Consider the following 17,965-nt stretch of genomic DNA (forward strand, 5'->3'; position numbering starts at 1 on the left):
CTTACAGGAGTTCTTTCAGCTTGTGATAGGAAACCTCTTTTTTTTTTTTAACTTCTTTTTTTCCCCAAAGGCTGGTATTAAATTTACTATATTATGTTTCTTTATAGTTATTCAGAGGTAAATCCTAACAGGAAGCCCATTATGTGGACACCTAAGTTAGTTTAGTACCAGAACATTTATGATCAGTAAATGTAACCATATATTAGCAACTGTTTCATACTATTACCCTTGGATAAAAAAATATTACATCAGCAGTCATAAAAGACTACTTTCTACTCTTTATAACTGAATATCTATTTTAGGTGGGATCCTACATGGCTGGTACTGCTCACTATGCACCATGACCATTTTCTCAAAGAAGTACTAGGCTCAAGAGCCTAGTTGTGCACAACCAGGCCTTTCAACAGAGAAATGAGTCAGCTTTTAAATTGTGCACAGCTCCCTACACAAAGCGATCCTTTAGTAATGAACCATTACTATTATATATGTACATGTGCCATTAAGAACTGGATTAAGATCACAAATATGCTTCACAGAGGTCAGCGGGAAAACCACCCAAATGTAGGACGACCCATTCCAAATGACATGGACAAAATATCACATCACCCAAAGCATCACTATGTTGTGAGTACAGTGACTTCTCTTAGCATTGGTAAGCCTAAAGAGTTTCACACCAACAGGGCAGCCAGAGACCTTCTCATCTCAAAGAGATGAGCCACACAATGACACCAAGATGCTCCATGTCTCCTTGTTCTCCCCAGCTCTCTTAATCAATTGGTGCATAAGCTTGGGCAAGTTTCCCTACCCATTCATGTCCCAGCTTCATTGCAATAAACTTGACAATGACACAGAGGTTATCTGACAGAAGAACAGCTTCCCCACACACTCTGGTGCCTTGACTTTGAAAGAATTACAATATAGTTGGACTTGAGTGTGTTTGAAAAACGGAAGGAAACAGCTCCTCCAGTAATCAGCAGCACCATCACAACAACATGCAGCAGCCAGAGTATGCCTGCAAAATAATTAAGTGGCACTCACTTTTATGGGTGCTGTTTTCTGTACTGAAAGCTGTAAACCAGCAGCAAGGCCAACCATCCTCATCATGCTACAGACCAGGCCATCCCTTAGAGACCTGAGCTCAGCTGGCCCCGGGGTTCAGGCGAGCACCACTGCTTGAAAACCATAGAGCCTTCCCATCAGATGTTCCTTAAGTATATGGTCACTGCATAAAAATGACCTCAGATCCAAAATTCTTATCTGTTAGACTGTAACATGGTCTGGCAGTATCTCCCAAGGTAGACACTTGGTTATCAAGAGTTAAACAGCACAGAAACAGAGCCCTTGATTAACTCCAAGGTTGCCCCATGCCTTATCATGTGTGGAGGCATTGTCCTCAGCTTATTTTAAGAAGGAGCAAGAAAGAACATCCAGGTATTATGCCAAAATCCTCTTTCTCAATTATTCCTCTTATATTACTAACCCATTGTGGCTGAATAAAGGCTAAAGCTGCAAAAGCTGCATCCTGAAACTGTAAATTTAGGTTGGTTTCTCAGTATATACTGACCTGACTTATTCTTGTAGCTGCAGGCTCCCTCTTACCTTTAACTTCAAGGTAATTGTTTGGCAACTCTTTGTTTCATTATTTAAGAAAAATATGATTCCTAAGAGAAAAATCTGATTAATTGCTCTGTCATCAGCTGGTTCCTGCTAGTATACGGAGTGCTTAAATAATAAAACTATAATACAAAGCACAAAGAGTAAAGTTCTCAAATGAAAATGTTAAACACATTTCAAGCCCAGAATTGGGCTCTTTCAAAATTTAGGGTGTAAACCAGACTGTGTTGGGTTCCTGCAGTAGGATAAGCACACTGTTCTGAGAAACCCTCTTTGTACCTCTTGCCAGCACCTTATCACCTGAAAAAATCCATAAAGATTTCGATGCAGAGATTTATACTACCTTGAAGAGGAAAACATCATTCTCAATGCCACAGAGTACTACTGAGTCCTAACTCTGAGCTTCTCATTGTTAGACACCACTGCCTTCTTCCCCTCCTCCTCATTTTAACAGAAGCAACAGCATTTAATTTAATCCACCCAGAAGCAATGAGAGAGTCAGCAGCTGATATACAGCTAGTGCTGGTTAGAACTCTGAATTACTGTTTTGTGAAGAATGTCAACATTTTGACATTTGTTGCTATTCTCAGGGTAGAAAGGAACTACATATTCATCTGGAAATTTTGAAATGTCACACTGAACTCGCAAATTTAACTCTGAATTTCAGAATTTCACCTTCTACTTCATTTTACATTAGCTTTCAGTCTAAGTTATTAAATGCCAAAGTAGAGTATTTTAAATAAGCCTTTTAAATTCTACTTTGTTCTGCTTTATTTTAGCATATTAAAGCTATGGGAAGCCACTGTCCCACACTGACAGAAAACCAACTTCAACCATCATTCTACTCTGTCTCCAAATTCCATCCAGTGGAAATTTCTGACACTTGACTTTTGTGAAGAAGACACTTGGGTGGAGACACAAAATTTTGGGTGAGAAGAGGTATACAAGCTGCCTACCTTTCTCCACCAAGTCAAAAGCAACACTAAGAAAGAATATATCCCTGTGACAGCAGGAGATAATCTGGCAGACTGCATTTATTCATCTGCAGAGAACGAAAAATTTCTAGTCACTAGATTAACAGCAAACAGCAAGTGAATTAGTCTCAGTTCAAACACAGGTGCCGGAGGTATCCACTTTATGTGAGTGATGGCAGACTGCAAAAATTATTAAACCAGTACAAGACAAGTGCATCAGTCATAGCAAAGGACACTAGCGAGCATATGTTTGTGAGGCAAAGATGAAACTTTCAAGTGAATGTCTCCATCACAGGTATTAAATCAGTGGAAAAACTGGCAAAAGCTGTGTAAAATGAGAAAACAGCGAGCCATCATAGTCCTTTTGGGGCACTGCAAGCTTCATGAGACTGTGAAGGTGCTGGGTGCAGCAGGCAAAAAAGAAACCACCTCCAGCAGTGCAGAAACGATGTGGTGCCTGAGGTCTGCTAATCACGAGTGGTCACCACCACCGAAACCATGCCAAAAGCATAAGCTGCCTTCTGATTTCCAACTGTCTCTCTACTTTTCATGGTGCTCACCTCAAAAGGTGCACAACACTGAAGGGTCATCTGAAGAGGAGGCCGTGCTTCATATGCACTGATGACCCTTTATGTGTGAATGGGGACAGTGGGACCCGTGGCTGCTGTGGGCTGACCAGGTTAAGGAACTCGTGCACTTGTGCCATGTCAGGGAGAACAGACACAGTTACTGCAGGAACACTGCTCCCTTTCTCCTTCTAGAAAATCTGCAGCAAAGGAGCATGGATTTGGATGCTGTACTAAATCAGAACTACAAGACACTTCTGTCCTCACCGAATTGGTAAATTGTTCTCAAGAGGTCAATGTGTTTGTTAAGATTTCCCCTATTCTGGACCAAAACCACAAGCTCTCTCAAATGACTTCAGTGGTACCCACTCTGGATGTTGAAAATGTGCAGGTTCCTTTATGAAGGAATGTGGTTCCCCAAGCCTATGAGTAGAAGAAGGAGAATGGCTGGGATCTGAGACCTAGGAAGAACAGACCTCCCAGTGGCCACCCCTCAAACACACCAGGAGATACATGAGGTTCCTGAAAGGTTCACAAATCCACCTGGGAGCCATGTAATAGTGTCTCAAAAACACTCAAACATGACCAAAACCAGTAAAAGGACCTAGACCTATTTTGAGATATGAGAGCTCAACAAAGGTATTTTGTTGACTGGTGTCTTACCAGTCCAGCACAAAAACATTCGATGATAGCTAAGCTGGTCGGCGGTGGGAGTTTTATCAACCCTGCTTTGGCCACAGGGAAAAGTTTCAGTAATTCTCCATGACAGCAATGTGCTTTGTCATTTGCCCACTGTGGACATCGTGGTGCCAGAAATCAGAGTACCTAAGGAGCCATTTTGATCTTGTGCACTTTGGCCTTTGGGAGGGAGAAGTTAAAAGAGCAGTTACAGATTTTTACTTGGTCTGAGTAGGCACAGCACTGCTGGCAAAAAGTACAGGAGTAGCTGATTGTGTCACATGTTTCTGTGATGGTCTCATGAGAGCTCTGCTGTTGCTTCTACAGAAATCCCCACCACCTACCATCCAGAGAAGAAAGCTCCTGAAGTTTTTCAGCCCTTGAAGTACATGGAGGTTTAAACGAGGACATGCACTCCACCAGATCATTTCCTAACTAGGACTTGGGCACTAACGCTAGACGGGGTGCTGCGAAAGACTAAAATGCCCAGAGGTTTCACATGCATGATTCTCACTCCATAACTGGCCCAAGGACAGAATGCAATGCAGAGTTGTGAGTGAGTAAAACTCATTGTTCTCAGCAGACTTTAAGAACCAGTACAGATTATTTGCTGTTCCCATACCAATCCAGATTTATTTTGGATCAGCAGCGACTTCAACATGATTAGTACACAGCAAAAAGCACTGAGCCACAGTGCCATGAACCTCTTTCTAGCCAGAATGCCAAATATATACATTTTTTTTTGACCCTTTAAAAACCCTTAACAAATTAAATGAAAAATTTTACCTCTCATATTAGAATTAAGAACTATGAACTTTTAATCTGAGATGGATTTGCTACAATATCCTTAATATGTTGCACACAAAGTGCATTCAAGATTAAGAATGCACTATTTTGAATACATTTAGAAATTGGTTTATATTTTAAAATCATTCCCTTGCAATAAATAAAATTCCTAAAGGTCGTCTTGCATTTTATGTGATATGCACTTCTTATCCTGGATTCCCAAATCTATTTCCTTAACTGAAAGGCCTCAAACCAACCTTGAAAAGGCAAAACACAACAAAATGCAGAAGCCAGTTGCGTTCAGGAAAATAAGTTAACATTCATATTGTAGCCAAGTCAAATTACAGTGACAGTTCTATCAGATATCTGGCTCTCATATAGCCTTTATTTTTTTTTCCTTTTAAATAAAATAATTCCAAATGTTGATTTTATGAATTAGTTAGTCTGCAGAGGAAGAGAACAGCACGCACTAAGACTGGATAACACTGCTTCAATGGCAAAGCATACAGTGTTTTATTACTGAGCATTTCCTGTAAAGACTCTTAGATCACCTTCAATTCTTCATCAATTAAACTATATATGTTACAAAGCAACAATTGAGCAGAATCTGCTCAATATGTTACAGAAGATTTGTAAGCTAAAAAGTGAAATAGGTAACAACACAGTTATTTAGCAGGCTGGATGAGAAAGAAAGTTTCTGGAGGGATTTATCACCAAGCAAATAATAGTCTGTTCTGCAGAAGAACTGAAATTATTTTTTATAGAGATATTTATGAAGTATTTCTGCATGTGTATTTGCAAATGCCACGTGCACACACACAAACATATATATAAAAATATATACATGCAGACATGAAACCCCAAACTTGAGCTAAATTAAACAGTCCCTCCAGCTTTGTAATGCAAATGAGACTAACAGGCTTGTGCTGTTTGTGGTTCAAGATGATTTGCGTTTCCATAGAGATGCTGACTGAACTACAGTTTTTAAATTTTTTATATATATAAGCTTACTTGTATCTATAAAAGTCTAAATATGGATCTGCTGTACCTCAGCATTTCCTCAGTGGCTCCTCTGGAACCACAACAATTTACACCAGTTAAGGCTATGTGCAAATTTTGTGTCTTTTTGCAACTTTTCAGTTTAAGCTCTATGCTAAGTACTTGCAGAGCTGAGAGTTTGCTGTTCCTCTCCCCAGTCCTAAGCTTCTTGGTATGGAAGGGGAAGAAAAGAGAAAAAGCAGTTTCTTAGCTGCTAGAAGATAATATTTTAAGGACTTGTGTAATTTCTTGCCCTCTCTAAACTGCCTAGAGGAACATCTTTGCCTGTAAAAGTTCCCACTGTCAGGAAACCTGGAATTCAAGGAAGATTGTCTGTGTGCTGTTAGAGAAGGAAATAACAAAAGGACAGGGTTTCTGTTATGTATCAGAAGCTTTTTCCCCTTTCCCTGTCAGCACCCACAAGCTCAAGAGCAGGATGTGCTCAGACATGCCAGGGTGGGCCTGGGCAGTGATGGTGTCACTGTCTCTCTGCCTCACCCTTCGGTGGAGCCTCAGCTTGCCATGCACCAGGGCCCTGCAAAGCTACAGTGCCTCTGTGTCCCCAGAGCCACATTACAGACTTCCACCAGCAGAAGTGACAAAAGCCAGACAGGGTCAGCTTGGGCAGAGAAACCAGGCAGACCAGTTTAACTTTCTATTTCAACTTGACTTCACTTTATGAGGTCTGGGCATTGGTTGAAGTGGATGGAGGCCACCCGGCGTACCATCACCGGAGAAGAAAACCAGAGCTCAGCTCTGTGGGAACTCATTTCCATGTGGTTTCAGTGATAAGTGATCTTTGAACAGCGACACACCAGAGGACAACCTCCACAATCACTGTGAACCACAATCAAAACCAGCCTCCCATGTACCTCCCATCTGCCTGAGGAGAGGGAGGATTACGAGTTGAACCAGGGTTGTCCACAAGGACATGGAGCAGAAGCTCTCACCCAACCCCTCACTTCATCTTGGGAGGGCCCAGAAGAGAAGACTCCAGTGCAGCGATGCTGTTCGGAGGCATGGCCAGGAAGCTCCTTGGGCAATGGCATGTCACAGGGACAAAGCCTCCCTCCTGCCTGTGGGGTGACACCATACCTCCACACATTACACTAGCTCACACTTCGAGGCTGATGGCTTTTCTAAGCCCCACCAAAGCCTCTTTTCAAAGCAGATGAGACTTCCCTATTTCCAGCTTTTAAGAAGCCATACACAGGGAGACCTGCCCCACGTCCCCAGTGGGACCACTTTCCCTTTCAGGGAGGGTCCCAGGCCATGTTCAGCCATGTGGCTCTCCAATCCCCTGGGGGGTGAGCACCCACATCTCCTACCTTCTGCTGCAGGGTGGGCGGCTGCGGGGCCAGCACTGGGTCGGTGATATAGGTCTTCTTAGTGCCTGGCGGCTGGTAGAGGCCAGGAGGAGCCTGGCCCATGGCATTACTAGCAGGATACGCTGGCTCAGCCTTCCAAGAGCTCTGTGGCACATAGGGCGCTTCGGAGCCGTTCCTTCCTCCGTACCCCCCATAGTAGGGGTCCTGGTAGCGGCCCTGCGGAGGTGCGTATCCATAGGCGGGCTCCGCAGGCCGGGCGGGCGGTGGAGCGTAGCCGTAGTCGGGCCCGTGGGGCTGTGGTGCTCCGTACTGCGGGGCGGCGGGCTGGCGGGACGGTGGGGCCGCGTAGGGCTGGCCGTGCCCCAGGCTGCCATAGTGCGCGGGCTGCGGGCCGGGCGGCTGGTAGTGTGGGCTGGGCTGTGCCGTCCTCACCTGGACATTGAAGGCCGGGCGGCTGGGCGTGGAGGCCGTGGCATAGGAGGCTGGCACCGGCTGCGGCTTCAGGGTGCCCACAGGAGTGACCGGGATGGGCGCCGGCTGCCCTGGGCCCTTGGCAGTGGACTTTTTGGTGGCGGTCAGCGGAGGCTGGTTGGGGATGATCATCCGCTTGTGGCCAGTAACAGGGGTGGACACGGATGGGGTGGTGGCGGCGGAGCTGCTCGAGGTCCCGGAGACCTGGGGAGCAAGGAAAGAGAGACACAGCGTCAGCAGGAGGGGCCTCTCAGGTGCCAGATCAAGCAGTGAGGGGCTAGGTGGAATCAGGGATTTACAGTAACATCTGTGCAGCAGCTCAGACTGCTTAGGAAAGCAGGAATGTACCTGAGACCATGCATTATAAAATGGTAATAGCAACCTTCCCCTGCTCTGACAGAACAGGGACAGCACCACGGCAGCCGAGCAGAACTGCCGCGCATGGCATTTCATCTCTCCTTGGAGTTTTCTCCTCCACCTCCAAACAAACAAACAAACAAACTAAAAAATAATATATATAAAAAAAAAAAGGAAGACTCACTGGAAAATAATCAGGGGAAACCCCAGGCATTTCTGTGAAAATGAGAGTGTTTTGAAAAAGAGAGAAAATGAGATTATAGTCTCTATGGAGACATGAAATTCCTTGGGTCCCTAGAGCACCTGTAGGATTCTGCCCCAATACAGGAGCACCTTTAACTGTGCAGGAGGCAGCAGCGTGGGATGGCCTAAAAGTAGGTCCCAGACTGTAAGAATCAACTTAAATCAAAGCAAAACACGGATGTGTCCCTACCCTGGATGTGCTGGTTGAAAACCTGGAGGGACCCCAGAGAAGGCAAATGTTACACATGCGTCATCAAAGGGCAGGAAGGTGGGTAGGATTCCCAAGAGCTTCAGAGGTCAGCTCCCACCGCAGCAGTCATGTAACCCTGCACCAGCGCCCCAGGCACAGCTGGGGCAGCCAGGGAAGAGGATCACAGTAAATGCTGCCGTTGCCTGCAATTTGGCCATGGAATGAAGCTTTGGTGCAGTGACGCCGACCTCATAGGCACTGTACATCCTTCAGTCTAATATACTTGTTTGTTTGGTTTACCTTGCTTTTAAATGTTCAAAACCACCAGTGTGAAAAGACATCTTTGTTAAAAAACTAATAATGTGAAACAGTTTCTGAAGAACATTGAAGAACTTTAAGTTTTTTCACTAAATCAAAGAAGAGGAAACTTGAACTTCTGGAGTTTAGGATTAGGTAAAATTTCTTGTCTCTTTATTTTCCTTTATTCTGAAAGAGTATCTGAATTTTATGCATTCCTATACAGAGATGGATTAAAATGAAGACATGCAGTTTGACTGCACCTAACACTATAGTTATACGAGGTTATATCCCATCCAAACTTCCTGCACCAGGCTTGATCTCATCCATGATCTGCTTGATAACCTACAAGTTCACAGCAGCCCAAAGTCAGACCAGCTCAGCTCTCACCCATGGTTATGTTCACTCTAAGGCATGTCCCACCTTCCTCTAAATGACCAATGTCATATTTGTCCTCAGTGTTCCCGCTTTATGCTGGCACCTACTGCCCCATCACCCTCTTGCCAGGGAGAGCGGGGTGGGGGCTCTTCTGGATACCCTACACACAGGCTGTACCCGGCCCAGAGAAATCCTCTGCCTGGTCAGCAGGTGGCGACAGTCAATTGCTGCCAAACCACCCAGGGCAGTGGCTGGAGAGGAACTTCAACCACCCATGGCCCTGAGCCTCCAAGGGTTCCAAACTCACCTTCTATAGAAGGTGGGAGAAAGTAGGACACTGCCCCTCAAACATTTGGCAAGCACCTCACATGAAGAAAAGGGAGATAAGTGCAAGCCACTCAACTTCTAGTCCACAGACCACAAGCAAGTCTACCAAAGGGATAAGGAAGCTCTACCACCCAACTGGTAGCTCTTTCCTGGTGATGTGCAAATATTTTTTTGCTGATGCACCTTATTCCTGCAAAGACCTTATACCTTCAGGGCAAACCTCCCCTGACAGCAAACCTCCCACGAGGAAACACTACAAATCATCAAGAAAACCCAAGCAAATAAGAGCACCAATCTGTTCTGAGAGATGTAAAAGATGTGCATGAAGAGCTGGAGAATAATAAGGCAGAAAATTTCTGCTAGAGGAAAAACATCTAAATGTATTCACACCCTGACCTTGCTAACAGATCCATGACAAGGCAGCACATGGACAGACTGAAGAGACTTTGAAACTGAGAGCAAGGAAGAGCTAAAGCGTGTCTCAGTTGAACTGCAAGGGCAGAGACAGGTTAAGGGTCTGTAGCCCTCCATTAATATTGCTCTATTCTTCTATTTCTGAAACACTTGAAGATGAGCAGGCATTTCTCCATCCCTGCATCAGAACAGAACTACACCAGCACTCGTTGCTAGCAAGAAAACTTGTTTTCCGTCAGAATTGTTCTCCCATGTCAGGTTGGCTTTTATGCCTGGGAGTGTCAGAAACTTTCCCATTTCCTCACCTCTTTCATTCTTGCAAATGACAGTAGTTTGTCCACTTACTGTAATGGGATGAAAGGTCTACAACACGGCACTGTGTAATTACCACCAGAAAAGCATTTTTCTTTTCCATGTGAAAAAGGAGAAGATAGATAATGTTATAAAGACAGTGGCCGAGCAGAGAGACAGGGAAAGACCAAACCAAAACAACATAAATGAACCCTATTCATCACATTATATATTTCTGAATGCAGACTCTGGAAGCAGGTGATGACAGACCTTAACTAAAGCTCTTGTGATGAAAGTCTATCCTATCCCAAGAACTGAGGGACTTCAATCTTACATATAAACATCCACATAACATTTCACTTAATGTGCTGATGCCAGTGTCCTGCCTGGACCAGAATATAACCTAAGAATGAATGATAAACCATTTCTCCAAAAAAACCCCTCCAGTCTACTGACTGGCACTGACCAGCTCCTGTGTTTGATGCTACAAAGAGGATGAGCTGGGAGTGTCCCCTCCTGCACCAGAACCCAGTGAAGGAAGGTGCCAAGTTGAGGGTGCCTGGGCCAGAGGCCAAGCTTTGCCATCAACTTCACAGTGAAGGCTTGAGCTAACAAGTACCAGCTGCACTGTGGCATCAAACCACAGGCTGCCTTGAGGAGGAGGAAGTTTGCATCAGTAGGAGTCCCCAGAGGCACCCTATGTGACTCATTCTGAATTCCTCTGAGGGCTCTGGGCAAGTGTGTGATGAAAGCTGGGTTTTAGGGGGGGAGGTGTAAGGCTAGCTGATGTGATGTAGTAGAGAAATGGGACAGGTTAGAGGGAGTTTACCACTACTGGAGCACTGATGATTTAGAGGGACATAAAGTGGCTGTAGCTCTTAAGCAAAGGCACAGGTGAGATATCATCATAAATCCTCTGGTCTTTTACCTGGGAGAGAGAAGAGTGGCCACAGTCCAACTGTGCACTCAAATTATCACCTCAGGCTTAAACCTCTAGATTACTAATGGATTAAGAAAAAACTTTTTAAATGTACATGAACTATGGGCAAGATTCATGCTCTGAGGACAGGAATGTGTGGAAGGATGAGAAAAGGGTACACAGATATCACTGGGAAGAGAGATTTCAACAGATGCCTGGAAGGCACTAGGAGGATAGGAGGGACGGATGAGGCTATAAGGATGCCAGGTAGATGGAGTAATGAACAGAAAGCTGGTAAGGCCTATCTACATCACTGGGTACAGTCCTAGCAAAACAGATGACTATCACAAATGTTTCATCCAAGTGAATCCATAGACCTTCTACCAGAACAACAAAGTAGACTCATCCAAAAGCACATTAAAGTGATAGCCCAGAGTCATGAAAGCAAATAGAAATAGGAAAAAGAAAACAGAGAAAGGCAAAGAGAGGATTCATAGGAGTACAGGCATCCCTTTCTCCAGCAGCTCCTGGACAGCTCATTTCAAAACCATACTGCATTTGCATGTGACTATCGCAGCCAAACATGCTCTCTGACATCCTCTAAGGGCTGTTTTCAGAGGAAGACAGGCTTTCCTTTGCTCATCATGCCCTGATGAAACTGTCTGACACACTTCGCAAGTGCAAATTAGAACCACGCTACTTACCATCAACCCCTTCTTGCAAATTCATATTTGCAAAGAGAGTAAACTAGAAACCCCAGGTGTTGATAACACAGAGTTGTTAAGAGAAACTAGAGTAGGAAGGAGTTAAATTCAGAACCTCATCTACCACAAGCATTATAATACAAAATCTTTTTTTTAATGGGAAAGCACAAGAGCCTTGCTTAAACACAGATGGAAGTACCTAAATGTACTGCCTCTTCTACAAATGAATTATCCAGCAGTTCAAATAAAGGTGAACTAATACTGACAAAATCAAGTAAAACTCAATCAATGTGGGAGGAAAAAACCCCCAAAACGCTTCAACTAAAAAAAGTTAGCATGTATAATAACCATGAGGGGAAAAATTTTGCTTGGCAACTCCTGCCCTGTCTTCTTAAATGTGGATAAAGTTTATAAGCATTTGCAGGAGTTTCTTGTACCAACCATCATAGGAGAAGTCTACGGTGTTGTGATAAAATCGTGCTGTCGAAGGGGTCTGACTGTCAAAGCTGGGTATCTGGATTCAAAGCTACCCTGGTGGGGAAACCTGAAATCCTGAGTATCAGTGACTTTTCATTCTGTAGAAATTATTTACAGAGATCTTAAATTAAATTCAATGTATATCTACAACTGAAAAGTCATCACATAGGTACTAGGGATAAAACCTGTTGTTCTACAGAAATTAACCTATAATTTTATACCATTTGTTGGGGTTAAACCTTAAAAAGAGTAGAGAATAACCATAGTCTACAGCAGAAGCATGATTCTATATGATCAGCTGGAAGCCTTATGAAAAGGACTTGATCATCCTTTTATTTTGAGCATTTGTAGAGTAACTTTTATAGAATCCCTTCAGTAACTCAAGTTTCACAGACTGGATCAAAAATGCCAACACAAAGTTTATTATATTCTATTCAATTCTCCAGGCATTTTTCATTAAGGTACAGTTGAATAGCTTTAGCCCTTTAGCTGTCAAATTATCAGACATAAAGATACATTACTCTAGCTCAGTGGTTTTCAACCTTTATGCTCAGCAGCCCCCAAACATTTTTCAGAAGATACAAGCTCCTTTATGGAGAAAGTTAATCTATTGACAATAAACATGGGGTTTAAAGTTACCTTTCATTGAATTCTTCTTAGTTATCTTGGGAGTAATCCATAGACCCCCAGGGTTTGCAGAGCAGAGGTTGAGAACCACGGCTCTAGCTGGGGCTGCCTTTTTCAGGCATTTCAGTCACTAATTACTCCAGGATAGGAATGAAACAACCCTTCTTCCTCGAAAGGCAGAAACCTGGCAACTACCGGTGGGCTGAACCCAGGATGCAGCATTCTCAGGGGGCTGCCAGTTCAATGGGCCAGTGCAGCATTCTTCCTAACTCAGTTGCATAGTCCACCTACACAAGCTGGATTGAAACACAGGGTCAGCTCAGGATGTGCCATCTGAAATCTTATAAGTATCAATCAGTGGTGGTGGCAGTTGGAGGCCCGGGCGGGAAAGGCAGTGAAGGGTGTAAAATTAACTTGGCTTCTCCTAACTCTACTGATGGGCATTCACCTTGGCTAGCTGGAGGTGCTTAAAGCTCCTTCTCTCTGAAATGTACCTCCACGGGGTCATTTATCCTATTCTAATATTGAAGCCTAAAACAGCGCAGATGAATCATCCACTGAGGGAATCTACTTCGCTGACTGTAAAAGAAGCATAAGAACAGGCAAGACAAGTCACTGAATATTTAGACAGCACAAGTTAGTGGAGACAAATTCCACAATAAGCAGGTAATTTTGATGTGACTGTAAGAAGCACAGATCCCTTTCCCCTGCATTAAGTGCACTGCCACTCAAGCTCAGCTAGTGCAGCACACCAAAGGGAGTGCCAGCAGCTCAGATGATATGCCAGGATCCTGCCATGCCACGTAGCCAATGCATGACCAAGAGGCTGTGCTGCAAGTGTATTTCTAGTGTATGAAGGGGGGTGACACAAGTGAGACGCCCTTTCCCACCTCCTTTTCCACCTCCATGCTGAACAGTGGCTCCCGCTAGAACTGGAGCTGCTGCTTTGCCAGGAGCAGCATCTGGACTGAGCCTCCCTCCTGCCTGAGGTAGCAAATCTCACCTCCCCCTCAATTTGGGAAGGATAACCCTTGAGAAAAATCAAATACTCTGCTTTGAAACCTGGGCCTTTAGGTACCTGAAAATGTGAACTGGCATTTTAGGGGGTTTCCTGATGTGCAGACACATTTAACTCCTGCTGACTTCAAATTCTGCATTTGAACAAGCTGCCTTGCTAGTGATAATGTAAGGCCAGGTTCCCCTGAATGTATCCTCTTTTTCTGTCTGAAATAACATCTGGGTGAAAAAGAGAAATCTGGCCTTTCATTTGGGACTTGCAGATGCCTGGAGTCCTGGTAGAGCTCCAGTTAGTTTGCTTAATGTCCAGATGCACTGCTCCCATTTAGCATAGCTGATGCATTTTCAATATACATCATTCTCTGGCCTTCTTTATAACGTCCAGACAGTTCAAGCATGCTGAGGACACATCTCTGCAACTCTGTACTGCTGCTATGTCGTGCACACAGCTCAGTTGCTAACACAGATTCCTTTAAGTGTCAAAATGTCCTTAGAATCCAGTCCAAAGTTTTGAAGTTTGGGCCAAACCTTAAACCTCTCAGCCAAAACACGTTTGTAATCAGAGGAAGTTTTTCTTAGAGTTTCATCATTCTCTCAATTCTAGTTTGCAGCTGACAAGCAAGTGTCACAGATATATGGACTGTGCATGGATCAGCAGCCACATTCATACTTAACAGATGTGGGATTCAGTTTGTTGGCTTGGTCACCAGCAGCTATCAAGATACTCAAACAGACTGCTCCTAGGCATTGTACCAAAAGAAGAAGAGGAGAAATCTAATAAAGTGTTCATCTCTGGTTCTCAAATGAAGAGAATACCTTACGAATCCCATAAAGTGTTACAAGAGCACAACTGCTTCTGAGCTTTGATCTGCTTTTCAGCTGCTACTACGGGTGGAAAAGGAGTCAACATGGTTGTTAATGTTTCTGCTTCGTAACCTCTTTTGTACTTTTTGTCATGGCCCAGCTTGAAACCACAGGAGAAGATGGTGCACAAAAGAAAAGGTGGTTAACAGTTGACTTTCAATATTTTATCATGGAAAACAGCCTTCCACAACTGACGAGTGCAGTTATAGACACAGACCTTGGTTTCAGTATGGGTGTCAAGTGTTTTAGGCATCCTGGGTTTCCACTTTGCAACACTCCATTACTTCCACACATCTGAAAGTTTTGGTCTCCAAAACACAACAGTTTTATGCCAAGGAAGAATTTCCTCCTCAGTTTCATATTTACTTTTTTATTTGTTTACCCAATATTATCACTAGGATGACTACTATGAGCTTTTTTATTTGCTTTTCCTTTTCTGATGGCTGATCATCTGGTATTTATGAGGACTCTGTGAGAGACCAGTTTTAAAAGATGTGCAAACAATTGACCTAAATACTTTCAAGGCTAGTGGACAGTTGAGGGCCATAATTTTAGCTTAATTCATTGAAAAGACTAGTTATTATTAAAACTTTTCTATTTAAGCAATTCCACTTGACCACTTCAAAAGCAATAGCAGCTTCCTGCACAAGAACATCAGATATCAGCATGGGAAATAACTTTGTCAAGAAGCTACAGAAGATGCCAGTCAGGAGAAGTTAAATATTTTCTGAATTCATCTTGGGGTATTTTTGTGATTTCCCACTCTCATCACTAAAATGACAAATTTGCACCCATCTGGACTTCAGGAACATGCAACGGCAGCCCCCTGCGCTGACTTAGTCAGTGGCATGTGCACCACAGCCCTTTGGTCACACTAAAAAGCAGAACTACTGAGTGACCAAAACACAGAACTACTGAGTACAACCCCCAAACCGAAGACCACAAAAAGAATTGCATGGTACCACGTGAAGACAAGTCACCGTGTGCATGGAGCAGTGAAACCGAGCTCCTCAAGGAGTACCTTCTCTAAGGCTTAGCAACACAGGAATGTCCAAAGCATTTCCATTCACCAAACTGGGCCCTTTTAATGGGTTGAACAAATTCCCTCACTTAATTTAGGCAAAATATTGCCATGCCGTGATAACGGGGAAGCCCCCACCTCCCTATAAATAAGAACTTTGGGTAAGCAAAGTATTTTTATAACTTTTGCTATTACTAATCTAGTGAAACCTAAAGTATCATAATTACACCATCCACAGATTTTAAAACTTTTTTTCCTTTCTTTTATAACTTGCAATTTGTAATGGAAAAGAAGTTCCTGTGCATGATAAATATGGGCAGGTTTGAAGGTTATACAGATTATTGCCGCTGTCCATGGATGTGCATCATGATTATAAAAAAAGGATTAAGAAGGACAATGGAAGATGCATGAGTGAGGGCAAGAGGTGTCCTTGTGAGGGACATGACAAAATTATGGGTACATGAAGTCTTCCAGAGAAGTCTTCTACAATTTATATGGAAAAGTTATCATTTTCTGTTGTATGTGGAACAATGGATCTAAACAACAGTCCAACACCTTTATAAAAGCTTCTCATTTCCTACTAAATTTGAAAGGAGTTTTAGAGTGTTTATAGACTATACAAGCTTCCTTCCTTTATTAATTTTAGAGAACACTAAGAAAGTGTGCATATGCACACATAAAATAATATGAAATACATATGCACTCAGGCACTACTTGGTTTACTTTGTGTTACTTGCTATTTGTTTACAATTCTGTTTATTTGCTGCATTGCTTGCATTTATAACCTATTTATCTTTTCCAATTCCAAAACTCTATTAAACCAGATTTAAAACATTATCCTACCAGAGGGTATAAACATTTCTGAATGTTAGTATTGTCTCAATTTCCTGCAAAAATCATGTGGTTTTATTCTTCTTTTCCCCACGTTTTAAAGCCTGTGCAAACAGCAGTACAGAAGAGCAGAAGCATCAGCGAACAATTCCGTGTTCATACAACATCTGCTTTCTTATGGTTCACTTGAGGTCCAGAACCCACTGTCATCCGCCAGTATTTTTAGTGGGATACAAAATGATTCCAGTTAATAACTTGAGTGGTTAGCAGCAGAGAGAAACTACACAGCCTCACAAAAAAATAAGAGCTTAACCAAAAAAAAAAAAACATAAAAGACAGGCAGATGTGACAGAGAGGTTATTTTCCTATTAGGTACACCTAATAGGTGTACACCTTTCCAAAAGGCTGATGAGCTACAACAACAGGTCAAATTTAACTGTTTTCCCAGATGGCTCCTTCTGGGAAGTGGAGTGGAACGTTCCCTCATTTATCCGTCTGCCTGGGTTATCACCACTGCCCAAAATACCTTAGTCTTTCCACAATATCACAGACTCCAAGCACAGAGTTGAGAAATCTGATTGGAAAAGTTTTCTTTCACCTGCTGTAGCTTTTAAAATTATTCTCTAGGTACATCAATACATACACCAAGACACATAGAATTTACCCCCTGCAACAATTCTAGTCAAAACACCAGGGCAGTACTGTAACCAGTGAGAAAAAGTGAAAGAGAGAGCATTAATTTATAGCACAAGCAAAAAAGCCATCTGTACCACAGAATACTTGAGTATAAAACAATACAGAAAGATAGCTTATTTTTAAATTAAAGTATTAACTCACTGTTTCTGTGTTATTTTCCTCTTTTCATAGAGAACATATAATTACATTAAATGTATGGTAAAATGTTTACTCAAAAGAAACACTGATAAAAATTTAGAATCATAACAGTATCGCTCTAAAAAGCCTGTGTAAAGCAATGTCAAATCCATTGCCTCACCAGGCTTCGTTCTGTTGTAAATGGCATTATAAATTAATCCAGTTTTCCTAAATATGCCTTGAGGAAACAAAACCACAAATAGCCATTGTAAGCTTTAACATTAAAAAACCACAAAAAAATCAAAGAACAAAAAAACCTCTTCTCTTCATTCTTATCCGGAACGCAAGAGCTGTGTTTTCAATGACTGATATTGCTGACTAGGTTATATAGTTAGTCCAAAAATGTCAAACTTTTTTTGATACAGCTGAGCCCTACATCCTAGTTTAATACCAGGCTTTCTCCTATGCCACACTCCTTTCAGCTCAGCAAGTTTCACAAAAAAAAAAAAAAAAAAGTTGCTGAACTTCATCAACAACAACCTAATGAGCCCGATTAAGTTATGATTTATAATTTTCTTCGCTTACACTGCTCTTGGACCAAAATAACATCCCAAGACATTTCTCCATGTCTTGCTGATTGGGTTATCACAGTCACAGCTGAGAATTAAAATATTTTCCAATACCTCTTGCTGCCTGAAGTACATTTTTTAGAAGTGCCTTATATCAAGTCAGATTCTGAT

The 17,965-nt window shown here is 42.7% G+C and overlaps 1 protein-coding gene across 6 annotated transcripts in view; it reads right to left on the reverse strand.

Annotated features, from left to right (window-relative positions):
• LPP (LIM domain containing preferred translocation partner in lipoma) overlaps nucleotides 1-17,965 on the reverse strand; it is a 325,524-nt gene that overhangs the window by 107,868 nt on the left and 199,691 nt on the right. For all 6 annotated transcript variants that reach the window (XM_027685929.1, XM_027685925.1, XM_027685928.1 and 3 more), the window contains one exon: nucleotides 6,985-7,659. In XM_027685929.1, coding sequence (XP_027541730.1) covers nucleotides 6,985-7,659 — 675 coding nt within the window. The remainder of the gene's footprint in view (nucleotides 1-6,984; nucleotides 7,660-17,965) is intronic.

Source organism: Neopelma chrysocephalum, unplaced genomic scaffold (assembly GCF_003984885.1).
Source record: "Neopelma chrysocephalum unplaced genomic scaffold, ASM398488v2 Primary Assembly neopelma1_69, whole genome shotgun sequence".
Lineage (NCBI taxonomy): Eukaryota > Metazoa > Chordata > Aves > Passeriformes > Pipridae > Neopelma > Neopelma chrysocephalum.